The sequence below is a fragment of the Pongo abelii genome, chromosome 14, assembly GCF_028885655.2.
Source record: "Pongo abelii isolate AG06213 chromosome 14, NHGRI_mPonAbe1-v2.0_pri, whole genome shotgun sequence".
Taxonomy (NCBI): domain Eukaryota; kingdom Metazoa; phylum Chordata; class Mammalia; order Primates; family Hominidae; genus Pongo; species Pongo abelii.
Genome location: NC_071999.2, coordinates 45,813,042 through 45,839,880, shown reverse-complemented (window position 1 = coordinate 45,839,880; position 26,839 = coordinate 45,813,042). Strand labels below are relative to the sequence as shown.

The following is a 26,839-nucleotide window of genomic DNA, read 5'->3' as shown; positions in this document are numbered from 1 at the left end:
GCCAAGAAAAACTTGTTTTATGAATTTGGGTGCTCTAATATTGGGTATGTACATATTTAGGCTAGGTCTTCTGACTGGACTGTGCTCTTTAACATTCTATAATGCCCTTCTTTGTCCTTAATTTTTATTGGTTAAAAATGTTTCATCTAACATAAGAATAGTGACTCCTGCTCTTTTTTGTTTTCCATTTGCATGATAGATCTTTCTTCATCCCTTTACTTTCAGCCTGTGGATGTCATTAGGAGTGAGGTGGGTTTCTTGAAGACAGCAGATGATTTGAGTCTTGTCTTTTGATCCAGCCTGTCACTTTTTGCCTTTTAAGTGGGGAGTTTAGCCCATTTACATTCAGGGTTAGTAATGACATGTGATTTTCATCCTGTCATCATGTTGTTAGCTGGTTGTTGTATTGACTTGTTTGTGTGGTTGCTCTGTATTGCCTATGAGCTATGTGCTTAAATGTGTTTTTGTGGTAGCAGGTTCTTTCAATTCCACGTTTAGCACTTTCTAAAGGATCTCTTATAAGGCTGGTCTAGTTGAATTCCCTCAGTGTTTGTTTCTCTGAGCATTTTATTTCTCCATCACTTCTGAAGTTTTTTGGTGGGATATGAAATTCTTAATTGGAATTTATTTTCTTTAAGGAGACTGAAAGCAGATTCCCCAATCTCTTCTGGCTTGTAAGGTTTCTGCTGAAAAGTCTGCTGCTAGCCTGATGGGTTTCCCCACGTACATAACCTGGCTCTTCTCTTCTGCTTCAAGATTTTTTCCTTTTCTATTGACCTTGGTGAATCTGATGACTATGTGCCTTGAAGATGACCATCTTATATAGTATCTATCTTGGGTTCTCTGTATTTCTTGGATTTGCATGTCAACCTTTCTAACAAGATTAGAGAAAGTTACATAAACTGTATCCTCAAATATATTTTCCAAGTTGTTTATTCTTTCTTTTCTCTCAGGAATGCCAATGAGTCATAGACTTGGTCTCCTTACATAATCCGATATTTCTCAGAAGTTTTGCTCATTTTTTTAAATTCTTTTTTTATTTTTGTCTGAGTTGGTTAGAAGAGCACTGAGATTCTTTCCTCAGCTTGGTCTGTTCTGCTGTTAATACTTCCAATTGTATTATAAAATTCTTATAGTGAATTTTTCAGCTATGGAAGTTCTGTTTGGTTCTTTCTTAAAATGGCTATTTCATCTTTCAGCTCTTGGATCACTTTACTGGAATCCTTGGATTAGTTTTCAACTTTCTTCTGAATATTGATGAGCCTCCTTGGCATCCAGATCCTGTATTCTACATCTGTCATTTCAGCCATTTCCAACCGGTTAAGAACCACTGCTAGGGAGCTAGTAGACTCATTTGGAGGTAAGGGGACACTCTGGCTCTTTGAATTGCCAGAGTTCTTGTGCTGATTCTTTCTCATCTGAGGGTTGGTATTCTTTTAACTGTGGTGTAAGTTGAGCACAGTCAGTTGGCTGAATTTCTTCATGTTTTCTGAGGACCAAGGCTCTGTGCATTTGTGGTTGAATTCTTATCTTGGTTTTACAGGAAGGTATATTAGCAAACTATTTTTGTAGTTTTGGCTGAATTCCAGTAGATGGCACTTAGGAGTAATGGTCGGTAGATCTTAGCCAATTTGCTCCTTTGTATTTCCTGGTGTTTCCGGCTGTGCTCTGTGGTGCAGTGGGAAGAGAGGTGACCACCTCATCAGGTCCGCTCCTGGGCCCTAGGGGAGCCCCTTCCAACCAATGGCACTGTGCCCGTGTTTCTTTTGTCAGGTGCACTCCTTCAGGCAGAGGCTGAGGTAGGGAGATAGGCCATCCCTTTTCCAGCCAGCTGGCCCTGCATAGGGAGGCATGCCCACTGCTGTGGTAGCCCACAGGTTCATGTAACTCAGCACTCTCAGTACTCTGAGAGTGTGGGCTCCTCTCCTGCTCTAGTGCCTGCTACAGATCTCGCCTTGGCACTTCCAAGCTGCCACACTGCAGCCCCAGTGCAAGCTCAGGCTTTTTGTTCCCTCCTCAGCTTAGGGACAACAGGAGTGGAGACCTGGGCAGTGGCAACGGCAGAGGGCCTATCAGTTGCCTCTGGGGACTCTACCCCAGACAAATGCAAAACCACAGCCAATTGTTATCAGCCAGGGTTGGGGCAGCTGTGCTGCTGGGCCCAAGCTGGGGGCCCTGTCTGAAGAGCAGGGAGGTCAGGCAACTCGACACGGAAGACAGTCTGGCGTCCTCTCTATAGGATGCTGAGAAAGTAATCAGGTCCTTTGTTCCCTCCCTAGCCTGGGGGAAGCAAGGGCAGGTACTGTGGTGGCAGCAATGGCAGAGGCCTGTCAGTTGTCTCTGGGAGCTCCATCCCAGAGAAACACAGAGCCACCACCAACTGATCAGGCAGGAGCTGTGCTGGGGGCTCAAGCCAGGAGGCACGCTGCCCAGTGAGCAGCAGGGCCAGGGACTCGTGGAAAACAGTCTGGGCTGCCTTTCTATATGTCAGCTGTAGCAGGCTGGAGGCCCATGACAGCTGTTGGGCTTTTTGCTCCCTCTCCAGCCTGAGGGCAGCAGGGGCACAGGCTACGGCAGGGCAGAGGGCCTGTTGGTTACTTCTGGGAGCTCCATCCCAGAGAAATGAGGGCTGTGACCAGCTGGAGTGCTCAGGTAGTGGGTAGGATGTCTGCGATGGAGGCCCAGGCCAGTGGGCCTTGCCTGGCAAGGTGCAGCGGAGGTGAGGCCTGCAATCTGTCCGCTCCTAAGCACCATGGATATGGCCCCTATCCTAGGGGCACACGAGAGAGCCTGGCCTACCTTGTTGGCCGGACTATGGCAGCCAGGGCCATAGCAGCTCAGGGATCCACACTGGCTTGAGCAGTGGCTCTGCCCAGACTCCAAACAGCTCTCTGTGTCAGTCTAGAGCCCCAGGGTGTGTGTGAGGGGGCAGGGAGGACAGGTGGAGTCAGGGAGGATCTCCTGTGCCTGGGGATTGCCAAGGTCCCTGGCAGAAGTGTGAGTCCCCAGGAGCCTTCACTCACTCACACTTTCCCTGCTGTAGGGAGCCTCCCCTTGCTCTGCACCAATCCCAGGTGGACGGCTGTCCTTCCTTACTCCCCTATGCTCTCCATGACTCACCACTGCTTCCTTGATGAATCCCAACACAGCCTGCTGGATGATCAACCTGAAGAGCTCGTGTTCACTCACCACTCTGTCTCCTCTTGTGAGAGCTGCGCACGCTAGCTGCTTCTAGTCAGCCATCTTGGCACTTCAGATACTTGTTTTCTTAAGTAGAATTTAGTAACTTGGAATGGAATCATCCAAAACTTAAGAGCAGTTTAACTATTTTTTAAAATAGAGGGAAAGAGGTGGAGGGAGAAAGTAATTCTAGTGAGCCAAGTTCCGTAACTTTAGAGCATAGAAATGTTTTTGTCACCTTACCTATAGTGAAATTATTTTACATCAGGTATCTTGCTGACAGAAAACAATGCTTGTTGCAATAAAACCACTGCCTTGAAACACTACTATACATAACTCTAACATTCCTGACAGTTGTTTCCCAACATGGATGTAAAGAACTTCAATGAAATTCATCAGACTCAAATATTAAGTAAATAATTTAATGATAGAACATTGAAATGTCTTTAGACACAGTATTTTCAAGTTATATTTCTGCCTGGAGTACAGATATGAAATAGCACAAACTTGTACTCTGAATTAATTAAACAGAATGAATAAAAAAAAAAAATTCTCCCGACCTAAGCTTCCATTCGCACTCCCACTTGCCTCAGACTCTTTCTATTGAAGACATGCAGTTAAATCTCTAGGACGGCCTGGGGGAAGATTTACTGCCAACAGGGATGACTGACGTGTTTCCAGGCACTGAGCAGGGGACTGTGGGCTCTGAAGCAGTTTACTTCCTGTGGAAAGCCAGTCCCATTTCTATTTTACTTCAATCCAGGCCTATTCAGATAAAGCACCACTCAGTAGCTACTAACCATTTAAGTGCGGAGAGAAAAGCAAAGTAGAAAAATGGTTTTCACTTAAAGAAAAAGCAAATGGAAGACCAGCCATAATAGCTCCACGGCAAAAGAGATATGACCGGGATCTCCTCCCCAGATGTCCCCTGCTGTTTGTCAGCCTCTCATATCCCTGGCCCTCTGTCTTCTGGCTCTATGACTACAGTTGCCACAGAGGATTCATGGACAGCAAAAAGCTTAAGGAACCTGGAGGTTTTGTACAACATGTACATTCTGCTGACAGAAACACATACATGGTATGGACTATTATTAAAATTGTTAGCCTGCTTGCACTCAGTATACAGGCTGCTTAGGAACACTTTATTGGGAGATACCCTGCTGATCTTGGAGCAGCACAAAATGATGAGGCTAACTTTAGCAGTGACAAGAATGACCCTCTTATACCATATGGCCAAAGAACAGCTGTCCATCCCCAAGTCTATGGGGGATCAGATGAAGTGTGGAGTTTGGTTGGTTGGTTAGTGAATACATACATAGGGCATAGTTAAGTACAATTGCTTTTCTTTTTTTTTTTTGAGATGAAGTCTCACTGTGTTACCCAGGCTGGAGTGCAGTGGTGCAATCTCAGTTCACTGCAACCTCTGCCTCCCGGGTTCAAGCGATTCTCCTGCCTCAGCCTCCTGAGTAGCTGGGATTACAGGCGCGTGCCACCACGCCCAGCTAATTTTTGTATTTTTAGTAGAGATGGGGTTTTGCCATGTTGGTCAGGCTGTTCTCGAACTCCTGACCTTGTGATCCGCCTGCCTCAGCCTCCCAAAGTGCTGGGATTGAGCCCAGCGCCTGGCCTACAATTATAGGCGTGAGCCACCGCGCCTGGCCTACAATTGCTTTGCTTATGTTCCATTGCTTTATAAACTCATATCCCATATACAGTCATCATTAAGACTTACTGACTGCCAGTACCAAATGTAGAAGCCTCCAACACTGTAAAAGCATGGCAAGACAGGCTTCAGGATGGGTCAGACCCATCCTGTCTTGTACTCACTGTGGAGTACAAGCACTGAGTTCTTTCTAGTTCTCTCTGAGAGAGGATTTCGCCCACTGTCACACAATCACCAAACAGGGAAGAAGGCTTCTCTTGGCTTTGGCTCTCACTGTTCCTTGGAAGGGTTTCTGACTGGTGGAGGCAGGGCAGACAGTGAGTGGTCCAAAGTGGATTGATGGCCCCAAATGAGCCAACAGAACACCCAGGAATCCTACCCAGGCCAGGACCCAGAGACAAAAGGTAAGAGCTGTTGCCAGCCACATGGGTCTTCATCAACGCACAGCAGCACTGCCTACCACTCAGCCCCTTCCTCAATCTAAAGCCCAAGAAAGGAAGTTCTTTGGGAGAGAAGGGAAGCTGGTAAAGGCCATGCTATTTCCCAAAGGCCTGACCCTCTGGGCCACCCCTAGCAATATAGTCAGTGTGGAATATGATCCCACCTAGAAAATGAATGGCACTATTTTAAGAGTACAGCATCTTGGGGAAATCTAGGATGCCTACTCTGAAGCTTTTACTCAAGTATGGAAGCCACACCAGTATGCAGGTACACTGTCTTACAAATCTAGAAGGATATTTTAGTTTTCAAGCACCCCATGAACACTTTTTTAAAAATTCAACCACTGGCTGGGCGTGGTAGCTCACACCAGTAATCCCAGCACTTTGGGAGGCTGAGGTGGGCAGATCGCTTGAGGTCAGGAGTTCGAGACCAGCCTGGACAACATGGTGAAACCTCGTCTCTACAAAAAATACCAAAAAAAATTAGCTGGGCATGGTGGCGTGTACCTGTAATCCCAGCTACTCGGGAGGCTGAGGTAAGAGAATTGCTTGAACCCAGGAGGCGGAGGTTGCAGTGAGCCCAGATCATGACACTGCACTCCAGTCTGGGTGACAGAGTGAGACTCCATATCAAAAAAATAAAAAATAATCAACCACTTAGAAAAGTACACACATTAAGCAGACCCTAAATCTAGAATGGGTTAAGCAACCATTTATAAGCATCTTCATGAGAAATGATCACCTCTGGGTTTTTCTGATATTTGAAATAAACATGGAACCAAACTGTATTTCCCTCAACACATAACTGTCCAAATTGCATGTACAAGTGGAGGTTTATGTAAAAGCCCTGACGGAACTATATTCCACCTTTTGAATTAGGTGCATAAGGCTACTGACCACTCCTCTATATTTTACCAAGAGCAAGAGCAGTGACTTTTCTATTTCAGTACAATTATGGACAGAAATGATATGATGCAAAATAGAGGTTCTTCCATAAAGTTTAAGATGTAGGGTAGAAGGGAAGACAAAAAGCAAAATTCCCAAGAAATCAGAATAACTTCACACTGGTCTTGTACTCCAAGAAACCCTGAGATGAACTGTAGTCCTCAAACACCTGTGCTTGGCTCAGGCCCACCAAGACACTTCAGTATGCTTCCAACTGGTTCATCATCAACTTCCTGCTATATTCGTAGGCCAAAAAGAGTGCTCCATTGGCAGGGAATGCTCGAATCATAGTAGGTTTCAGTCCAGAATATAAGGCTGTTATTCCTAGCAAATAAAAGGGCGATCAAAGACTGCAACAATCCCTCCTTTGGGGATACCCATGCAGCTGCATAGCACAGGTATATTTACACATGCAAACCCAGACAACAGTGCTAAAAACCAACACGTCACGAAGGATGCATTCCCAGCTTTTCCGAAATAGACTAACAGAAACAAGGACAATTATCAGGTCTCCTGGCAAAACTGACTGATGCTCAGGTAACATACCTCAATTCCACGCTTGGTTAACTCTTAGTATATCGATGGGGCAGAGCTGAGGCCTGAGATGGCCAGAAAGAGGCAACCATGGAGATAGAGGTGGCAGCAGCTTTGCAGCTTCACCTGGGCAGTGGCAGGAACACCAACCTTGAAGTTGGAGACCTGTTTATAGTATTAGTACTGCCCAGGGTGGTTATGAAGATTGAATTAGATAAGGGAGGTGTAAGTACTTTGTAAAACTTTACATGTTGTACAAATTTAAGGGAGGATTACTATGAGTAACAGACAAGGTATCTGTCCTCTATTTGGGACACAAAGTTTCTGTGTTACTGTCCTCTTTCTTTTTACAATCAAAACAGAGTTCATATCTCAGATTATTATTTTTTTTTTTGAGACAGAGTCTCGCTCTGTTGCCCAGGCTGGAGTGCAGCGGTGCAATCTCGGATCACTGCAAGCTCCACCTCCCGGGTTGATGCCATTCTCCTGCCTTAGCCTCCTGAGTAGCTGGGACTACAAGCGCCCGCCATCACGCCCAGCTAATTTTTTTGGTATTTTTAGTAGAGATGGGGTTTCACCATGTTAGCCAGGATGGTCTCGATCTCCTGACCTCGTGATCCGCCTGCCTCGGCCTCCCAAAGTGCCGGGATCACAGGCGTGAGCCACCAGGCCCAGCCCGTATCTCAGATTTTAAGATGTATATAGATGCTTGAAAAACAGGTATTTGCTCACCTTCATTTTTCACAACATTTATAAAGGTTCTGATAAATCCTGCTTGTTTTCCAGACATGGAAAGAACTTGAATTCTGGATTTGATACAATCCACTGGGTATACCGCAAGCCAGAGGCAAATCCCACCAACTCCACCACTTAACATCAAAGGTACAGGGCCTAGAGAAAAAAAAATAGCAAATGGTATTTTGTCTCAAGAACAGCTGATGTGACATTTCCAGAGGTCAATGTAGTAATGGCTGCAGGTAGATGAAAATAAAAATGCTAATGCTGCAGAATACAATTCTTTGAGGAAAACTGTCAAAGCTCTTGTTCCCAAGCTCTAAGAACACAAGGTTTTGTTTGGTAGCCCAGGTCTACCCCTGGGTCTTGCTAAGTACAAGAAGCCCTAGTGAGGGTTATATTTCGTTTGGTCACTGAGGTGTCAAGGGCTGGCCCACACAAACCAGCAGGCCTCCAGCTGAGTGGCAACCCCCTACAGTGGGGAGAAGACAGGCCAAACACAATCTATGTCTTTTTTCAACTTTCTCACTCTTAAGCATTTTAATAGCCCTGATTCTTCCTTTATCATTAAAAGCCAAAATTGTTTTTATTAAACATAGCAGTTAAGTCTGGGAGCTTGACTAACCATAGAATAGATTCAACACACACTGAGGGAGATGGTAAGAAAAACTCACTCACTTATGTGAGCCAAACATTGCATGTAGTTGTACCAACCAGCTAAACATGATAAGCTACAAAGAACTAGTTTTCACTGCTCTCAAAACACTATTAAGATTTCCAAGTTTTAAGCTTATTTCAAGATTCTTTATAGGTGATTCCCCAATTGGGAAAGTAATTTCTGGATTTCTTCTCCCCTAAAATAGATCCAGAAAAATTAAAAAACTTTATTCCAGTAAGAAAGTTTGGGATGTACTGCTTCAGGCCCCGTCCTAAGGAAATTATCAGGCCTGGAGGGTGGACGCTATCAACTGCCTGCCACCATGTTACCTTCAGGCATCCAGAAGCTTCCCTGTGCCAGATGGAGCCACCAATGTGGGAAGGAGAGCACAAAGGGCAGAGAATCCACAGAAACCATACCTGCAGGGAGCAAACACCATCACACCCCACTGCTGTCAATGCAAACACATTTACCTAATTCATCTTTTGATCTCCCTGATGCAAAAAAGGACCGGCTCAGTTCATAGCCACCGAAGAAGAAGAAATAGCCTGGTACTTCTCGAAGTAAAGTGCTTGAGAGTCCATGGTAGAACCCCAAGGGGCCATCTTTCCTAAGAATACTTTTGATGACAGACCACACTGTACTGGGAGGAGACACAGAGAGATAGCACGGTTATGGCAGGGGGGAAGGAAGAAAAGACAAGGGCATTTGCAACCAATTAACAGATCTGATCAGGCACTAATAAGGAAGAAGCTGATTTTGTAAATGAAGAGCCAGGAATTGAGACTAAAAGGCATCCTTCTGTGGGAAGGAAATTTATTTATAGTAAGGAATTATCTAAACTCAGCAAGCATAAAATGGCATTGTATTGCCCAGTCCCTTATCGCCGTGATTCCTATTTCCTCAATCTTTCTGGTGTGTTTTTGGAAAATTTATTCAGGTGTTTATAGGATCTGTTTTGTTTCAGTGCAGAGAAATGAGTGAAGGAGTAAATGTTGTTTGAAGGCAAGACAAATTCTGAGAACAAGTTATAGCTCCTGTTATGCAGAAGCACCAAGAATTTATTTCTCAGAGCACCAGGGATGCAGGAGAATTTCTTCTAAGCGGCCCTGCTCCTGTAGCAGCCAGAACACAGGACACTCTTTGTCTGACTCCCCTTCATGATGGGGGGCTACCAGGGCAGGTTTATCCCTGCTAAGAACAGGCCAAGAAATCACATACTCAGTGCAACTTAGTGAATCCCTCTCTCCTCACTTTGTTCTCAGCAAGAAGGAGACTTGGCTTGGACAGATGAAGGATCAAGTCCCAAGGTAATAAAGGCCACAGACGTTTAAAAACTATTTTCCTTCTGAGAGCTTCAGAAGACACTGTCAGGTATTCCTCATCAGCCAGCCCTTCCTGCAGCACTGCTACATGGAATGTAACAAAGTAATCCAGCTCAACACAATTAACCTCCCTTCCAATCCGAGTCTTAGCCCCAAGCTACCATACCATGCCTTGTGTGAACACTGCTAGACCTCAAATACAAAGTCAACTGATAATTCAAGGTGTAGATCTGCCTAAGTCCTTTGGATATAACTATTACTATCTTTTAATTACCTTGAATTAGTTCCAAGGGACATGAGGGCAGCTTTCTGGGTGTTGTTAATGTTCTACTTGTTAATCTGGACACAGGTTACAAGGGCACATAAATTGTGTCACTATTTATAGAACTGCATACTGTGACTTAAATGTGCATTCATGATACTATGTGTATATTTCAATAAAAAGTTTTAAAGACTTACACTCTTGGACTTCTAGGCAATGAATATTAGATTCAAGTTGGTTGTAATGAATCTCAAGGGTGCAGAAAACAGGGCACTTTTCCAAACCCCATTCTGAGTGGGGACTGATCCCTGAAAATGGTCAATTTATCTACTGCTTTTTCCCAGCAGATTTATAGGCTTTGAGTTAACCACAGCAATATCCTTGGTCAGAACTCGGCCAGATGTCAAGATAAGCAAGTTTTGCAATTAATAAGGACAATAAATTGCTTTCCAATTCAAGTAAATCAAATTGTGTATGACACAGCACTCTCAAAGGATAATGAGAATGTGTTTTCAAGAGTGAGCTAGAGAGTGATTTAATCATTGAAGAGTAGCTATGCTTAGAAAAGTATTGATTAATATTCTCAGAACTTGGGCCATTTGCAGGTACACTTGAAGGACTGGAGATAAATGGGGTAAGAATAGTTACCTCTAGGATCTGGGTCAATCAGCCTGAACACCCATATGAAACCTGGAAGTGGGCATCAAATATTCATTTCAGAATCCAAATTGGCACTTATGAAGGCTCAGGTCTAAGGCAAAGTTCAAAAGCCACCCACTATGTACGTCCAAAAATGGTTGAAGATCATGCCTTATGTTTCCAAGAGGCCAAAAAGGGTGTTAAGCTCCTGGCTTCTCCAGTTCTGGGGTATTAAATATCTGTCTAAGACTTTCTATGCAGTGGGTGGTGGGTCCCATCACAGCCAATCCTTTCAGAAAATCTCTGATAGGGGAAAGCATTCTAGAAACAATATTTTGGAGTAGATAAATCGGCTTCCACATCTGCCACTTTAGTACAATATAAAATGAAAAATCATCCAATACACTAGGGCAATAGAGAACTGACATTTGTGCCCAAGTGGTGCTTACTTCTGGCTTTTGGCTATCTTCCCTGATGTCTCCATCTCATACATGGTCTGCAGTCGGCACTTCACGAGCTCCGTGGGGCAGAGCACCAGTGCAGCAAAGGCAGAGGCGAAGGAACCGGCAGCTGCATTCTGCAGATCACTGAAAGTACACAAGCAGACAGTTACCCCTCAGTTTCTTCATTCCTTCGGCACTCACAACATAGATGGCACTTTGGTGATAAAGCAGGGTAAGGAGCCGGGCGTGAGGGCACGAACCTGTGATTACAGCTACTCAGGAGACTGAGGTGGGAGGATCACTTGAGCCCATGTGTTCTAGGCTGCAGTGCTATGACTGCATCTGTGAATAGCCACTGCATTCCAGCTTCGGAAACAAAGAGAGACCTCCATGTCTAAAAAAATGATGAAAGGGCCGGGCACAGTGGCTCACGACTGTAATCCCAGCACTTTGGGAGGCCGAGGCAGGCGGATCACGTGGTCAGGAGATCGAGACCATCCTGGCTAACACGGTGAAACCCCGTCTCTACTAAAAATACAAAAAAAAAAAAAATTAGCCGGGCGTAGTGGCGGGTGCCTGTAGTCCCAGCTACTCGGGAGGCTGAGGCAGTAGAATGGCGTGAACCCAGGAGGCAGAGCTTGCAGTGAGCTGAGATTGTGCCATTGCACTCCAGCCTGGGCAACAGAGTGAGACTCCGTCTCAAAAAAAAAAAAAAAAATGATGAAAGGAAGGAAACTTGCATGTGCTGTTTCATCTAAGGATCCCACAACCCTGTGAAGCAGACAGCAGCACCCCAGTTCCCTATGGGAAGTGACACTTAGAGATAACATAATGTGGCCAGTCACACAGCTACTAAGTGGCAGTGCTAGGATATGAACCCAGGTCTTCCTGACTGCAACACCCATATTCTTTTGATTACACACAGCGTTATGGACTGAATTTTGTCCCCCCAAGGTGATGGTGTTAGGAGATGGGGCCTTTGGGAGTAATCAGGTATAGATTAGGTCATGAGGATAGGGCCACTGGGATGGGATTAGTTCCTTAGAAGAAGAGGCCAGAGAGCTCGCTCACTCTCTGCCATATGAGGACACAGTGAGAAGACGGCTATGTTCAAATTAAGAACAAGCCCTCATCAGACACCAGATCTGCTGGAACCTTGATATTAGACTTTTCAGACCATAGAACTGTGAGAAATGTTTGTTTAAGCCACTCAATCTGTAGTATTCTGTTACAGCAGCCAAAGCCAAGATACATCGTGACATGACAAAATAAAACTCCAAAAAAAACCTAAAGGAAAGGAGGAAAATATTACCCATAGTCCCCCACTAAAAAACAGGCACTATTAATACTTCAGTGTGTATGCCCTAAGTTTTAAATAAATCTAGGTTCTAAGCCTATCCCCACATACCCACAATCCAACCTGGAGCAACCAGATGTGCAATGTAACTGCCACAGATGAAAACCCAGAAAAAACATTTAACCAAAAGTTGCTGTATCACAAAAACATTTTCCAGTTCAACTGATGACCTACCACCTCAGCAACACAGACGAGGGTAAAATGGTGCCACAGGAGTGGGTGAGGCCAGTACAAGTCTGCAAGCTCAATGGTATTAGGTGAAATGGCTAAACTGGAAATCTAAACTAGGCAGAGGAATGAATGCACAAATACAAAACAGAAGCATTCACCTCATATATGGATTTAGTACCAGCAGCCAAAAGTCACCAGCAGGGTTGTGAAACTGGAATCCAGTAAGAGTTCAAGAATATGGGGAGGCCAGGCATGGTGGCTCATACCTTAATTCCAGCACTTTGGGAGGCCAAGGCAGGCAGATCAGTTGAGGCGAGCAAACATGGCAAAACTCCATCTCTACTAAAAATTAGCCATGCCTGGTGGTGCACGCCTGTAATCCCAGCTACTCCGGTGGCTGAGGCACAAGAAGCACTTGAACCAGGGAGGCAGAGGTTGCAGTGAGCCGAGATCATGCCACTGCATTCCAGCCTGGGCGACAGAGTGAGACTCTTTCGAAAAAAAAAAAAAAAAAATGAATATGGGGAAAAGTCTGAGAAGTGTTTCAGAAGAAAGGCTTCTCTGTGAGTTCCTGGTTCATGGGAGTCGGGATAGAAGATCCCTTCCAGCCCCAGAAGAGTGTTGTGTCATAGGATCATGAACTGGCATTTGGGGTGGGACAATCCTTCATTGGGCAGGAAGGACTGCACTGGTTCCCTGACACCCATTCAATGCCAGCATCATGCTCTCACTGGACAGCCAAGATCACCCTCACAGATTTCCAAAAGCCCCCAAGGGTGGGTGGGAATCTCCTCTGCTAACTACTCAGGTAGAGATATAATCCCCTAACAATTTTTCTCCAAACTGTGAGCAAAAACACAGATGGGGCAGGGCACGGTGGCTCACACCTGTAATCCCAGCACTTTGGGAGCCCAAGGTGAGCAGATCACGAGGTCAAGAGATCAAGACCACCCTGGCTAACATGGTGAAACCCCGTCTCTACTAAAATACAAAAATTAGCTGGGCATGGTGGCGGGGCGCCTGTAGTCCCAGCTACTCAGGAGGCTGAGGCAGGAGAATTGCTTGAACCCGGGAGGCAGAGGTTGCAGTGAGTTGAGATTGCGCCACTGCACTCCAGCCTGAGTGACAGAGTGAGACTCCGTCAAAAAAAAAAAAAGCACAGATGGACCTACCATATTCAGGGGTACTCAAGTTTTTCCAGTGTTAAAGATTAGTATGAAATCAAGGTGGCACCAGTCTTGGCCCTGGTTTGCTAGTCCCTGGTGATCTAGCTTCTGTGCCATGGCCAATGCAAGTCTTTCAGAAGCCTTGGCTTAGAGTGGGGCTTTCTTTCAGTAGGAAGACACTGTTTGCAGTACGGACTTCCTTTTGACGTTAGAGAATTAAGCCTAAAACCATTAACAAAGGAGAACCAGGTACACAAATGTACCTGCACACGCTTTTATGGGGTGTGGAAACCATCCAATGCTGTGCAGTCCACTCCTTTCCCCCACTTCACTCCTTAGCAGCTTGTTAGAACCGAAGCTTAAAATGGTTTCTGCTGTCTTGCAGCCAGCCTGCAGATCCACAGTTGGCCTCCCTCAGGGACTCTCTGTTAACCTGTTGACAGGCAATAGTCAATTAGGAGCATTAACCAGGGTCTGCCAAGTTTGCCAGGACAAAGGTGGCAGTCAATAAATGTAGAAGTCTATTGAGTTTAAGATATAATAATGGCTCAGACATCTGAACGAACACCAAGCACATTATTATAGTGCAAGGACACAGTCAAATCAGATATGCAGTGGACTTTGGCTTTCCAATAAATACTTTCATTGACCAGTGCACAGAAGGAGGTGCATGGGCCCCTGGTTCTGCATGTAGTATGAATGTGTAGAACTGGAATTGAAACAGTAACAGGTATAGGATGGGATTTTGTAAGAATCATCCATTTGTCATATATTCAACAAACATGTACCTGAGCACTCCTGCTATATGTAAGACCCTGTCCAGCCAAACGTCAAACTAGAACACTCTGGGTCATGTTGAAACCGGGAACAGACAAATATTTACAATGTGATTGCATAAATTCACCACAGGCTCTCACAAGCAGTTATTTCCTTTCACTGCTCCTGATTAATCTTCTCTCTAGAACTGACCCTTATAAAATATTCCAGACCCCCAACTGTGGTCTGATGGAAAGGAGGGCAGGAGCTCAGAGGACACAAGTTCAAGTCCTTAGTGGGGTGACCTTGAGCAGCTCAATATCAGCACCTCAGTTTTCCATCCCTATGAGAGGTAACATCTGCCTTGCTCTTCTCACAGGATCACGGTGAGGGCTATAGAGACATGATATACATGTCAGAGCTTTGTAGACTCTAAGAGAGCACTTCCCCAACAGGTAAGAGGCAAACACTGTTCCTCAGGATGGAAAAAAAAAAAAGGGCCCAAGCTCAAAAAAGACGAGTGCTGGATTAGACAAGGTTAATCAGGATGGTTTCTTTACTGTAAAATAGCTAAGCACCTTTTTTTTTTTTTTTTTGAGGGACAGGGTCTCGCTCTGTTGCCCAGGCTGGAGTGCAGTGGCATCATCTCACTGCAACCTCTGCCTCCTGAGCTCAAGCAATCCTCCCACCTTAGCTTCCCCGGTAGCTGGGACCACAGACATGTGCTACCACGCTCAGCTAAGTTTTGTATTTTTTGTAGTGACGGGGTTTTGCCATGTTGCTTAGGTTGGTCTCAAACTCCTGGGCTCAAGTCATCTGCCCACCTCAGCCTCTCAAAGTGCTGGGACTACAGGTGTGAGCCACTGTGCCCAGCCTTGCGCATCTTTAATGAACTAAATAACACATACACTATATGAAATAAATGTACCCAGAGTGATTCTTCATGAGACAGACACTGTGACGTAATTTCCCACCCCTTTCTTAAGGACACCCAGCAATTCAGTGTTCTGAAAGTAGTGTGGGAAAATGCAGCTGCAAGGTATTAGATTGTTCTCAGCAGAAAAGCAATATGCTCTTACCTGTCCTTCCCTTTGTTCACAGGCTAAGGAAGCAAGAAAGTGGAGGGGCGGGCAGAGCCAGATCCAGTGGTTTCACTCATGCAAGACAGAAGTCACTGTCTATCCTGCGGCTGGAGGGGCTGCTTTGCTCAGAAGACACAGGTCTTCCCCAGAATCTCACGTGGCTGCTTACTGTTTCCCTGTCTTCTCTCCCCATTTTGTCCTTTGCTAAGGAAACTGAAGTCCAGGTCTTCTCCAATAGAGTGTCTCTCCTTCAACAGGGAACAAAACTACAGTTGCCTGTAGTTTTTGCTTCTGTTCAGTCTCCATCATGGCATGCCATACTCTCCTGGTTTGTGCCCTGCTTGTTTCTTTACTGCCTTCCTGCCTGCCCTTTCTGTGCGGGAGGCTCATCCCATTCATGCTCAGCCCTCCTCGCTGTCTACCCTGTCTTCTTCGGCAATCGTATCCCGTCCCAAGCCTTTATAAAAAACAAGCTCTACCTATCATGGTGGAATTCCTGTCTATAAAAGGGCACACCTTCAGACCTCCAGGCACCTCCAGAGAACACTGCTGTGCACAAGGAACCGAATTCAGTTGTGTGGGACCTGCAGCTGCAATCGGGTTTCAAACTCCTACTGAAATAACTAAGACTGCCCTTTGCAATCTTGCTTACATAATAATTTTAAGTGGTATAAAATAAATCAATGTTCAAAGCAGGGACAGCTAAACATCCCAGTGGTTTCCAAATTCTGTTTAGTCTCTATATAGTACATACCCAAGGCAAGACCAACAACGAGGCAAAGTCTGATGTTTTGGGAAGATTTGGACAGACAAAGGTGGGTTCCCTTGCATCTTCGCAGACATTTCCGACCCTTCCTAAAACTCCTCAAATTCATCTGGCTCAGACAACCTCTTCCAATACTCTGCTTTTTGCTAATGAAAGAAAAGCTAAATCTTGGATCATAAGCAGCATCTACAGTTTCAGTGCAGCATGTCTGCTGACGAGAGGTAGCACCGCCAGCTGCATTTGAACAACATTCTCCTGGAGAAAACTGAAACAGAAGGGCGGTTCATTCTCAGTGGTGGATGACGAGCAGGTCTCCTCTGTGGTGTGCATATGTGGTTTCCAAGTTTTATATGATGAGAATGTATAACTTCATAAATAAAAGGAAAGCAGTTATTTTTAAAAAAGGAAATGTTCTTCCACATAAGGCACCAGTAAAATTGTGACCATACAACAGTAGATTTTTTTTTAATTTTTATTTTTTGTAGAGATGAGGATCTTGCTATGTTGCCCAGGCTGGTTTTGAACTCTCAGCCTCAAGCCATTTTCCTGCCTTTGCCTCCCAAAGTGCTGGGATTACAGGCATGAGCCACCATGCCTTGCCAGTTTTGTGGGGTTTTTTTAAACAAATTAAAAAAGTGTGTGTCCTTGACTCACCTCAGCTTTGCCTGCTTGTCCAATCCAGCCACTTTCCGCACCACCTGCTGGCAGAAGCCGTAGCACATGAAGAGGACTGAGTTCTCAGCAATGTTGGCGATTAGTGCTGGGCTGGTCCCCTTGTAGAAGCCACGGAAGCCCACCTGGGAGTAAGTCTTCAGGCAGCAGTCGGTGAGGCCCCGGTACACGTCAGGGAACGTCTGCATCTTCACTTTCATTGTGTCAAAGGGCTGCCCAGTCAGTACACATGCTGTACCCCCTGAAATCAGGACAGATGACTGCTGTAGTATGAGGCTACAGTTCCATTATCCATGGAAGGAAGGCACAGGCAGCCTACCCCAGAACTTACCCCTGCTTCAGTTCATTTGAACCTCTTTTCCTCCAAAACCTTCCAGCCATGTCCAGTAAACAATTTAGAGCAGGTCCTTGATGTGCCTGGCATCTAAGTCCCACCCTGAAGGAGCTCATGCCAGGCAGGGGAGAGAGACAGACATGTATTCAACAGTGGCAGGCACAGGATGCAACAGTGCAGTGAGTATGTAGGAGCCTGGGCAATAGGGTCAGAGGGACTACGGCTTTGCTGCGAGATCCTGGACAAGCCATGTAACTTCTGAGCCTCAGCTCCTCATCCATGCCACTTTACAGGGTTAGCGTGAGGATTAAATAAAAATGGAGGAGACAGGCTTAGCACAGCACCAGCTACATAAGTGGTCAGTAACCAGCAGCTACTGTGTGCACAAGAAACAGAAACCACAGAAAGGGAGGGGAAACCTGGGAAGACTTCACCACTCACTTTGCCTAATGCCCAGTGGGACTGATCAGACCCGGCACCACGGAAAGGAAACAAGGAGTCTGGCTAATTAATTCTCAAAGAGCTAAATATTTCATTCTATAGAAAAACCTCTTTAATTTGAGCTCTACCGATTAATAACGTGTATTTAGATAGAGAATGTACTGAAATTTATTTATGCTTAGCTTAAATCCTTTATTTATATACTTTTATAAGATTAAATACAGCAAAGTCTACATTGCACAAAATAATATATTTTTTTTTTTTTGAGATGGTGTCTTGCTCTGTTACCCAGGCTGGAGTGCAGTGGTGCAATCTCAGCTCACTGCAACCTCCACCTCTCAGGTTCAAGGAATTCCTGTGCCTCAGCTTCCCGAGTAGCTGGGATTACAGGCACCCGCCACCACGCCTGGCTAATTTTTGTACTTTTCATAGAGATGGGGTTTCACCATGTTGGCCAGGCTGGTCTCTAACTCCTGGCCTCAAATGATCCTCCTGCCTCAGCCTCCCAAAATGCTGGGAGGCATAAGCTACCATGCCCAGCCACGTGAAATCATTTTAGTAAAAATTCTAAACAGAAGAAAAGGAACGAACTGTAACCACCCTACAACATCCCCACACCCTGTAGTAGGGTTGGCGTTGTGGGAACTGCCAGTGGTTAGTGTTTACCGTCTCCTTCTGGACCTGAGAGGAGCTCTTAAAGCTTCATCAAAATGCAAAAGAAGGCTTACAGAAAATATTTAAGAAATGCAACTTCCTGAATTTGATGTTATACATAGTTATTCCATCTAAACTCTGGAAAGTGGAGTTGGGGGAAGGGACATTAAGAATAATTCTCAATTATTTATTGGCAAATAAGCCAACAATTCCAGAGTCTGAAAACTGCTTGATCTCTTTTTTAAGCAACAAGCAATATGATCTCTCTGAGCCCATCATTACTGTTCATTTCTTACAGGAGAGGAATGACACACTTCCACCTTTAATTGCCAAATTATCCCCAATTCTGAATTAGTGGAATATAATTTAATAAGATTTTATTATGATTAATCCTGAGTCATTCTCTCCCAGGTACTGCTGGGCTAGGATAAAAAGAGATCTGAATTACATTAAAATAATTTAACTATTCCAAGAGAAGAAGTGACTGAATGTTTTAAGTGGGTGTGTAATTCAGAGAGCCTAGATGCAGATAAGCTGAATAAAGCATTTAATTCAGCACATTCATATTTTAACTTCATCGTCTTGAACAGTTCAGGCATCACAGGTTACTGGAATACACATTTGCTGTATATCTGGGACAGTTACATTTCCAACAGGAAGAAGGGGGAGGCTAATGAATGTACAAATGCTAGCAACTGTCTCCCATCCTCTGCAAGGGTAAGCTAACTTCCCGTGTAATTTACCACAAATGATATGGTCACGGCGCTCACTGTGCCCTCAAGTGAGAGAAGACTGTTCTGAACACCAGTACCAACCACAGAGACTGACACCTAGTAGGTTCTCAAAGATCTATCAAGTCCATAAAGCCATGAATAAATATTATATTTCTCCACTTGCCTAGAAGTCAGACTTCTGATCTTATTCTCCTTAAAAGACAAATAACAACATTCTTTCGGCGATATGGTGGCCAGCCAAGCATCTTATTCCGCAGGAAAGGCACTCAGACTACGTCATACCTAACACTTTACCAAGGGTGGTGGTTTGGATTTTCAGTCCTTGACATAGAGTCGGTAAATCATGAGATACAGAGGAAATCTATCAGGGCAGGGACAGTGTCTCAGGGAAGGGACAGCTCTGAAGAAGGCAGAGAGGTGAGAAGAGAGAAGCAGACTCACACCACAGGACCAGGCCCACCAAGCAGAGGTGAGACCCTCAAACCCCTCTGGAGGCCATCGTAAAGGTTTAACAGGACAGGGAAGTATATCATTTTCAAGAAACTCCAATCAAAAAGGTTTGGGGTTGTTTTTAATTTTGGCATTTGAGAAGATAAACTTCAATGATCTGAAGTGCCACATTCTCCAACTATGCTAAACAAGGTACACTGCAATAGTAGTCAAAGTAGTGACTGCATTGTTTTAGAGTTGCTGAATGGCTATTAAAGTGGTACCAAGTTTCTCTTTAAGGCTATTTAACTTTTGGGAACCACGTACCCCCATTTCAATAATTATCTAATCACCTAAGTTCTTGAAATCCTCCTTTATCCTAGCTGTTTAGGGATCTAGATGTCTTACAGCCATTGCAGATAGGGAAATGGGAACTTCCCAGCACTTTAGAGTAGACGAGCTGGCTGAAAACCTGTGTAGTGGGGAAAACTTTGTTTAAAAGGAAAAGAAGAGACACACACAACAACACATTTAAGCTCCATCCACATCACCTCGGGCTGCAGCTGGCTCTGTGCTTACAGTCAGATCGCTTCCATGGGTGACCTCTGCCACAAAACACAACAGGTCCTCTGCTCCTATCAATGGCTGGCAGAAAATTTCCAAAGCCTAGCAAGTTCCACATCCAGAAAGTCAGGGCCCAAAGGCTCCAAACTAACCCTCCCCTCCAGTGCGCTGCAGACGCATTACAGAGTACTAAAGCAGAGACAGCAACAACACCAGACAAGGGACCCAGGGACCACAGTCCTGCCCTGTCTTCACACCATCTTGCTGTGTAACCTTCAACAAATCTACTGCTCCTCTGTGGGCCTTTTTCTACATATCCAACGAGCATTGGAGCCAACAACGTCTAAAGGTCTCTCTAGCTCCAGCACTCAAAGACTCCAAGATCCTCAAAAGTGGGAATCTACTTTCCATTTGCATTCCATAGGCCTCACAGCAGAACAGAGGTTTTGTGTCACTGCTAGGCACCTCCTCTGCCCAGCCCCCAACCTATAGACCATGTCTCGCTCCCCCTCCCCATTCCGTCCCCCCAGGAATGGGCTTCGTTGTCCTCAGAAGTTAAGACTACCCACGGCAGCTCTACCTCAGTGAGGGGCATCCCTGTGTCGCCAGCACAGGGAGAAATACCTGTCCAACGGTAATGGGGACAGTGTGTCAGTATACATAAGGGACCAATACATGTTCAAAACATGCCCACCAGCAAATGCCTTACATACCAGGCTCCCAACCATACTGTTGCAATTTCTATCTTCAAACTAACTGTAAATTATAAATGTGGTACCCAAATACCTGTATGCACATAAACAGGAAAAGGCAAACTTTTAAATTCTATCACCATAGGTTCTAGATCTTTGACAGATTGACTGAAAGACATAAAATGTCAAAAGCTGAGACTATATGTGGCTAAACACCCTCCTTCTGCAGAGACAGAACTGAGCCCAAGAGCATTCACTCGCTGGTGAGAGGCAGCCTGGGGCAGGCAGATGTTTGCACCATTCTCAGGGTCAGCGTCCTCCCCAGTGTGGCATGGGGGAGGGGAGGGGTACAGGGCTTGGGAGGCTGTATGTAGCCTAAAGGCACGCAGTGGGCGAGAGACTACTGGGCAGACCCCCGCTGGCCTTCAGTTCCCTGGGCATCTGGGGCTGGGACGCTCCTTGTGGGTTCTGCCCTGGGAGAAGTGCCCTTGCCCAGTGCTCCTCATTAGGGTCGGTGACGCGCTCTCTCCAGTCTTCCTCATTAGCGTACCCTGGCCGACCTTTGGCTCATGGAAAAACACTTTGCTCTTCTCTGAACAATTTCTTTTTCACAATTGAGCAAATGACTGATGAGGTGACCACATTCATGACCATACTCATCTGTTGGTGGTGGGGGTGGGGGGCGTGCTGGATAAGGACAGCATTGGGCAACACCCCCTCTGGCCTCCCCACTCCAGGGAGCTGCAACTACTATGAGAATCCCGTGGGAGGCCAGGGTAGTCCAGGGTTTTCCTTTGGGCAATCAGTATTCCAGCCACTCCTCCTACTTCTGGACTCTGGAGAACCAAATTACCACCACGCACTTCCCATTCCGCCCTGTTCCTCAGCCTGAGGGTCCTGCTCTTCCTGCATTTTCAAGCTGATCTTTCTAAGGAGTAGCCTGCACGGTGCCAGCACTACCCCCTTATCACAGGTAGCACCTCCCTGTGCTGGGGGAGCCTCAGGCTCTTGGGCTCAGGCCCCTAGGCTCAGGTTAGCTGACATTCCCAGCAAATCCTACAACTTTCACGGCTCTAAGACACAGTCCATTATCAGTCTCATTTTCAAAGACATGTCTTTTTTTTTTTTTTTTTTTGAGACAGAGTTTCACTGTTGTTGCCCAGGCTGGAGTGCAATGGCATGATCTCGGCTCACCACAACCTCCGCCTCCTGGGTTCAAGCGATTCTCCTGCCTCAGCCTCCCAAGTAGCTGAGATTACAGGCATGCACCACCACGCCTGGCTAATTTTGTATTTTTAGAAGAGACGGGGTTTCTCCATGTTGGTCAAGCTGGTCTTGAACTCCTGACCTCAGGTGATCTGCCCGCCTTGGCCTCCCAAAGTGCTGGGATTACAGGCGTGAGCCACCGCGCCCAGCCTTTTCAAGACATTTCTAAGAGTGTCCTCCTTTCTTTCCCAACACTAGCAGGGACAGTAAGTGGTGTTTCCCAGGAGATGCTATGGTGTTATTTTTGCACTACAAGGGCTCTGAAGACTGCCAGGCTTGAAGCGAAGAACCACGTCACCTGCATATCCCAGCCAGGTGACAATGGACATGTGGCTTCACCTCTGAGCTGTTTTCCAGCTGTACTGGGCACCTTCCACCCCTCACCCTGACTCACAAGGTGTTAACAATAACAGACACTCCTCTACCTTCTGCTACTCTCTGAACAATACTAAACTTCCATTAAATGGATTAATCCCAAAGGTAAAGCACATCGCTTCTGGAGGGAGAAAGGTAGTATTTTCATACCACTTTCATTTGATCTCATTTAGAGGGTAGTTGAGGAATAGAGAGAACTGGGTTTTCTCTGGGATTACAGTTAGGCATTGCTTAATGACCGGGACATGTTCTGAAATACGCATCATTACACAATTTCGTCATTGTGCTATCACAGAGCATACACACCCAACCCTAGATGGCGTAGCCTACTCCACACCTGGCTGTTCGGTATGGCCTGTTGCTCCTAGGCTACACACCTGTACAAGATGTTACTGTACTGGATGTTGTAGGCAACTATAACACAGTGGTATTTATGTATCTAAATGTATCTAAACACAGAAAAGGTATAGTAAAAATATGGTAGTATAATCTCATGGGATCACCATCAGATACACCGTCCATCACCGACAGAAACATGGTGATGAGGCACATGACTGTACCTGCAGCCCCTGCCGTGAGGTCAATGGCAGCCTGGATAGCAGGATTGGACTTCATGTTTGCCCACTCTTCTGCTGGTCTTGTGGAAGGCAGCTCTCTGGAGCTTATGACAGGCACCACATATCCCTGGGGGGAGGCAAGAGTTCACCATTAGTCAAAGTCTGCAGCATCCTGTTCTCTAGGCCTGCAGCCAAATTACAGAACCTAAACTTCTGGGAGCCATGACCTGGGGTCCACATTGTTCCAAAGGAAAGGGGCTCAAGATATCAATGCAGCTTAGCAACTGCCCCCTAGAAAGCTCACAGATCAAAAACTTCCCCTGCGTATCAATGCTACAGCCACCAGCAGCACTTCAACTGACCTTTCTGAAAACTGAAAAAATGAACACCAAATAAGTAAGCCAACCACAGGCGTACCAAACCGCATCAGACTTGTTTTTTTAGAGGCCTATGTTGAGCCATCAATTGAACAGGCTCAGCTCTAAATTCAGACAGCAGCCTGTGCTGGGTGCCTAAGGGGATCTCACAAGACAGTAGGTCTGGAAAAGAGCACCCAGGCAGCCAAGGGTGGGAGCTGCACCCTGGGATCACACACGCCTTGGTGAATGCCTGCTCTACCTGCAGCATGGCTCCTTCAGCCTCTACAGCTGGGAGTCCTCATCTGTACAAGGTGAATAATAAAAATATTATAAAACAAAGGCAGTCACAAATAGCCACATCAGACTGATGGGACGCCACACCGTGCACAAGCATCATGTGTTCTTAGAACGAGGCCCTGCGCAAGCATCTTCCTGTCACACACATCTTCCTGTCAGCACAGTCCACCAGCCCTTCAAATGTAAACGTGTGCAGGAGTAGCCTGGGGGCCTTGCTAAATAAAATGCAGCCTCTGATTCAGTAGCCTTGGACAGGACCAGAGATTCTGCCTGTTTTGATGAGTTCCCAAGTGAGGCGGACAATGCCAGTCCACAGACTCACACTTTGAGATACAATACCTGGGCCGTTGTGTCCAAATCCACTTGATAACCTGGAGCACTTATTAAATATCCAAATTGCCAGGACTTTCTTCTGGAAATCTTGATTCAGTATGTTTTGGTTGGAGCCTTGGGCATTTGGGTAAACTAGAATTTCTTTCTCTCTCTTTAGACAAAAGTCAACTACTGTTGAGGCGTGGGCTTAATAAATGTTGACTAAAATATCCAACTCAACAACCAATCCTGTATAAATTTCAAACGGTGTTAGTAACTTATTTGCAAATAATAAGGAACAACTTATTCCTCATCACAGTGAGGAGCCGTGTGACCCATCGTGCTGGATCAGAGATGAACACCAAGCACACTCCTAACACCAATGTCACCCTGAATGTCAACAGGAAACATTGGCCATGGAGAAGTTGTTTAAACCTCTTGAAGTATTTTGCCAATGACCAGACTTAAATAATCCTCCTTCATTTACAAAAAATTTAAAACCAGTGGCAACAATGGCACATTACTTAATAAAGTAACTAAGTTAGAAGTGCAAGACACTGATTTATGTGCTGTTGATAGATATGGAGAGACAGGACCATTTACTAGGCTGAAAAGGTGGTGGCCATCTGGTATCTTCCTAAAAAGGTTTATCAGGGTCCTGGCCAGGCGCGGTGACTCACACCTGTAATCCCAGCACTTTGGGCCAGCTGAGGTGGGAGGATCACGAGGTCAGGAGTTTGAGACCAGCCTGACGAATATGGTGTAACCCCGTCTCTACTTAAAATACAAAAATGACCCCAGCGTGGTGATGTACACCTGTAGTCCCAGCTACTCGGGAGGCTGAGGCACTAGAATCACTTGAACCCAGGAGGTGGAGGTTGCAGTGAGCCGAGATTGTGCCACTGGACTCTAGCCTGGGCAATAAAGCGAGACTCTGTCTCAAAAAAAAAAAAAAAAAAAAAAAATAGAAAATAAAAAATAAAATAAAATAAATAAATAAATAAAAAGTTTATCAGGGCCCTAATCCTTTCCCAGAAGGCAAACTAAAGCCTGGAGCAAGACAAGGTCTTCTCCAAGGCCACACAACTGTCAGTGACAGAGGATTCAGTTCAAAGTCCTGTCTTTTCAGGCCTGTGCCTACAAACAAACCCTTAATCTGAGTATTTCGACCTGGCCAAAGGCAACACAAAACACTCAACCCTATATTTTACGGAAAGAAAAAAGCGGGGGCAACTGAGAAGACAGACAGAGGCAAGTACAATGTGGCCTCCTAGATAAACCTCAACGCGCTTATTTCTTTTGGCACTGACACTTCCTTCTTAATTTTGAAGGAAAGTCACATCACATTGCATTCTATCTGTCCATATGAATTAAACCCTGTTAGGTGAGCCAAACTTAAACACATTAAATTCTACAAATAGGCCAGGCACAGTGGCTCACGCCTGTAATCCCAGCACTTTGGGAGGCCAAGGCGGGCGGATCACCTGAGGTCGGGAGTTCGAGACCAGCCTGACCAACACGGAGAAACCCTGTCTCTATTAAAAATACAAAATTAGCCTGGCGTGGTGGGCCATGCCTGTAATCCCAGCTACTCGGGAGGCTGAGGGAGGAGAATAGCTTGAACCCAGGGGGCAGAGGTTGCGGTGAGCCGAGATCGCCCCATTGCATTCCAGCCAGGGCAACAAGAGCGAAACTCCATCTCAAAGAAAATAAACAAACAAATAAATAAATTCTACAAATAGCCACTAGAATTATTAGGATAGAAAACGATGATGGGTACTAACAGATTCACTCAGAAGGAGTGGGCAACTAATTCACATTATGTGTAGCTCTGGCTTGGAGAAGACACAGGGCTTGGAGGAGGCAAGACTGTTCAGCATGAATTAAAACTGATTCATGAGCTTGCTGTAGCACTTGGAATAGAAAAAAGAATCTTTTCAGCGCCTTTGAACCCTCTCTCAAATTACACCAGGGTGCGACTGAGGAACAGTGCCGACCACCCACTTTTCTCGACCCTTGGGGAAATTAACTTTTTTTTTGGATGGGAGAGTCAGTAGATGAGGCTGCATTTTCCACCAGGGAACACGAACTGCTGCGGGAAGATCCCAGCTTCTGGCTAAAGCTGGGGCGGCAGGAGCCGCCGGCCAGCTCGCCATCCAGTCAGTCCCCAGAGCCCGGACTTTAGGTAAAGCGTGGAGATGCCAATCAGTTTTGCGCCAAGGACTGGCCAGGCGCGTCTCCTCCCGGGCCTCGCAAGGCACAGGTCAGGGAAACGACTTCCAACTTTCTCTGCCCGGCCCTAAACGTTCGCCGCCCCTCCCAGCCGCCCACTCCTGGGCAGCCTGCAAGTCTCCATTCACAAGCAGCTCCGTGCTGCCCAGCACTGGCGCCCCGGGGGCGCGGAACCCCGCAGCCAAATAACACGACTTGGGGGCAAAGAAGGACAAAAGGACAAAAGTTCCCACCAGGTGGGCACTGCGGGAAGGAGGCCGACGACCCCTTGATTCTCCGGGTCCCGCGGCACGTGCGCGGCGACGCTGGCCGCTTCCCCCGCCGCCCGGGAAGGTCACGCCGCCCGGACACCGAGGCCCGCCCCGCGCCCCGCGCCCCGCTCCCTCCGCCTGGCGCGCTCCCCGCAGCTGCAGGCGCCAGGCCGGGCTGCGCTCACCGCCGCGCCGGCGTGGCCGCGTCCAGCTCAGGCTCCGCCGCCCGCTTTCGGCTCCGGGGCGCCGGCTGGGGCGGCCACTTAACACCCACGTCGGCAACAGCCGGCCCTCCGCCCCGCCCTCCGCGCAGGCATCCTGGTCGGCGGCCCCGCGAAGCTCAGGAGCGCCCCTGCGGCCGGGGGGCGGGCTGCGCAGGGCCGCGCCCTGGCGGAGACCCGGAGCCGCCGCCGCCCACCGGCCCTGCCACCGCCCCCAGCACGGGAAGCGGAAGTGGGCGTGGGGCCGCGGCGCGCACAGCCCAGCCTGCGACCTGGCGTGGTGCTGCCGCCGACCCTGGTGGAGCTGGAGAGCGGGGCCTGCGCCTT

The 26,839-nt window shown here is 46.5% G+C and overlaps 1 protein-coding gene and 1 long non-coding RNA gene across 4 annotated transcripts in view; one reads left to right on the top strand and one right to left on the bottom strand.

Annotated features, from left to right (window-relative positions):
* The window catches only part of LOC100432437 (uncharacterized), a 53,891-nt gene extending 34,391 nt beyond the window's left edge, over positions 1–19,500 (top strand). Inside the window, exons 9-11 of the long non-coding RNA XR_010136753.1 lie at positions 7,549–7,644; positions 9,421–11,056; positions 15,376–19,500. This is a non-coding gene — a long non-coding RNA (uncharacterized LOC100432437). The remainder of the gene's footprint in view (positions 1–7,548; positions 7,645–9,420; positions 11,057–15,375) is intronic.
* SLC25A15 (solute carrier family 25 member 15) lies at positions 3,589–26,674 on the bottom strand. Of its 3 annotated transcripts, XM_063714894.1 has the most exons (8): positions 26,477–26,674; positions 23,836–24,057; positions 22,844–22,967; positions 16,777–17,035; positions 10,831–10,968; positions 8,629–8,798; positions 7,495–7,653; positions 3,589–6,552 (listed from the first exon to the last, which is right to left on the bottom strand). In XM_063714894.1, the coding sequence occupies exons 3-8, from the start codon at positions 22,896–22,898 to the stop codon at positions 6,428–6,430; spliced, it is 906 nt and encodes a 301-aa protein (XP_063570964.1). In that variant the 5' UTR covers positions 22,899–22,967; positions 23,836–24,057; positions 26,477–26,674; the 3' UTR covers positions 3,589–6,427. The 3 variants fall into 3 exon arrangements, with proteins under 3 accessions (XP_063570964.1, XP_009246873.2, XP_054384913.1); XM_009248598.4 differs by lacking the exon at positions 23,836–24,057; XM_054528938.2 differs by lacking the exons at positions 23,836–24,057; positions 26,477–26,674 and adding an exon at positions 26,274–26,372.
* Positions 26,675–26,839: the final 165 nt, after the last annotated feature.

What these genes read in the sequence shown, in the direction of transcription:
- SLC25A15 (XM_063714894.1), bottom strand. Translation starts at nt 22,898, where the DNA reads ATGAAGTCCAATCCTGCTATCCAGGCTGCCATTGACCTCACGGCAGGG. An exon ending in AAGATAGCCAAAAGCCAGAA is followed by an intron (nt 8,799 to 10,830) that starts GTAAGCACCACT and finishes GTCTCCTCCCAG; the next exon opens with TACAGTGTGGTCTGTCATCA. An exon ending in GAGATCAAAAGATGAATTAG is followed by an intron (nt 7,654 to 8,628) that starts GTAAATGTGTTT and finishes TTTTTTCTCTAG; the next exon opens with GCCCTGTACCTTTGATGTTA.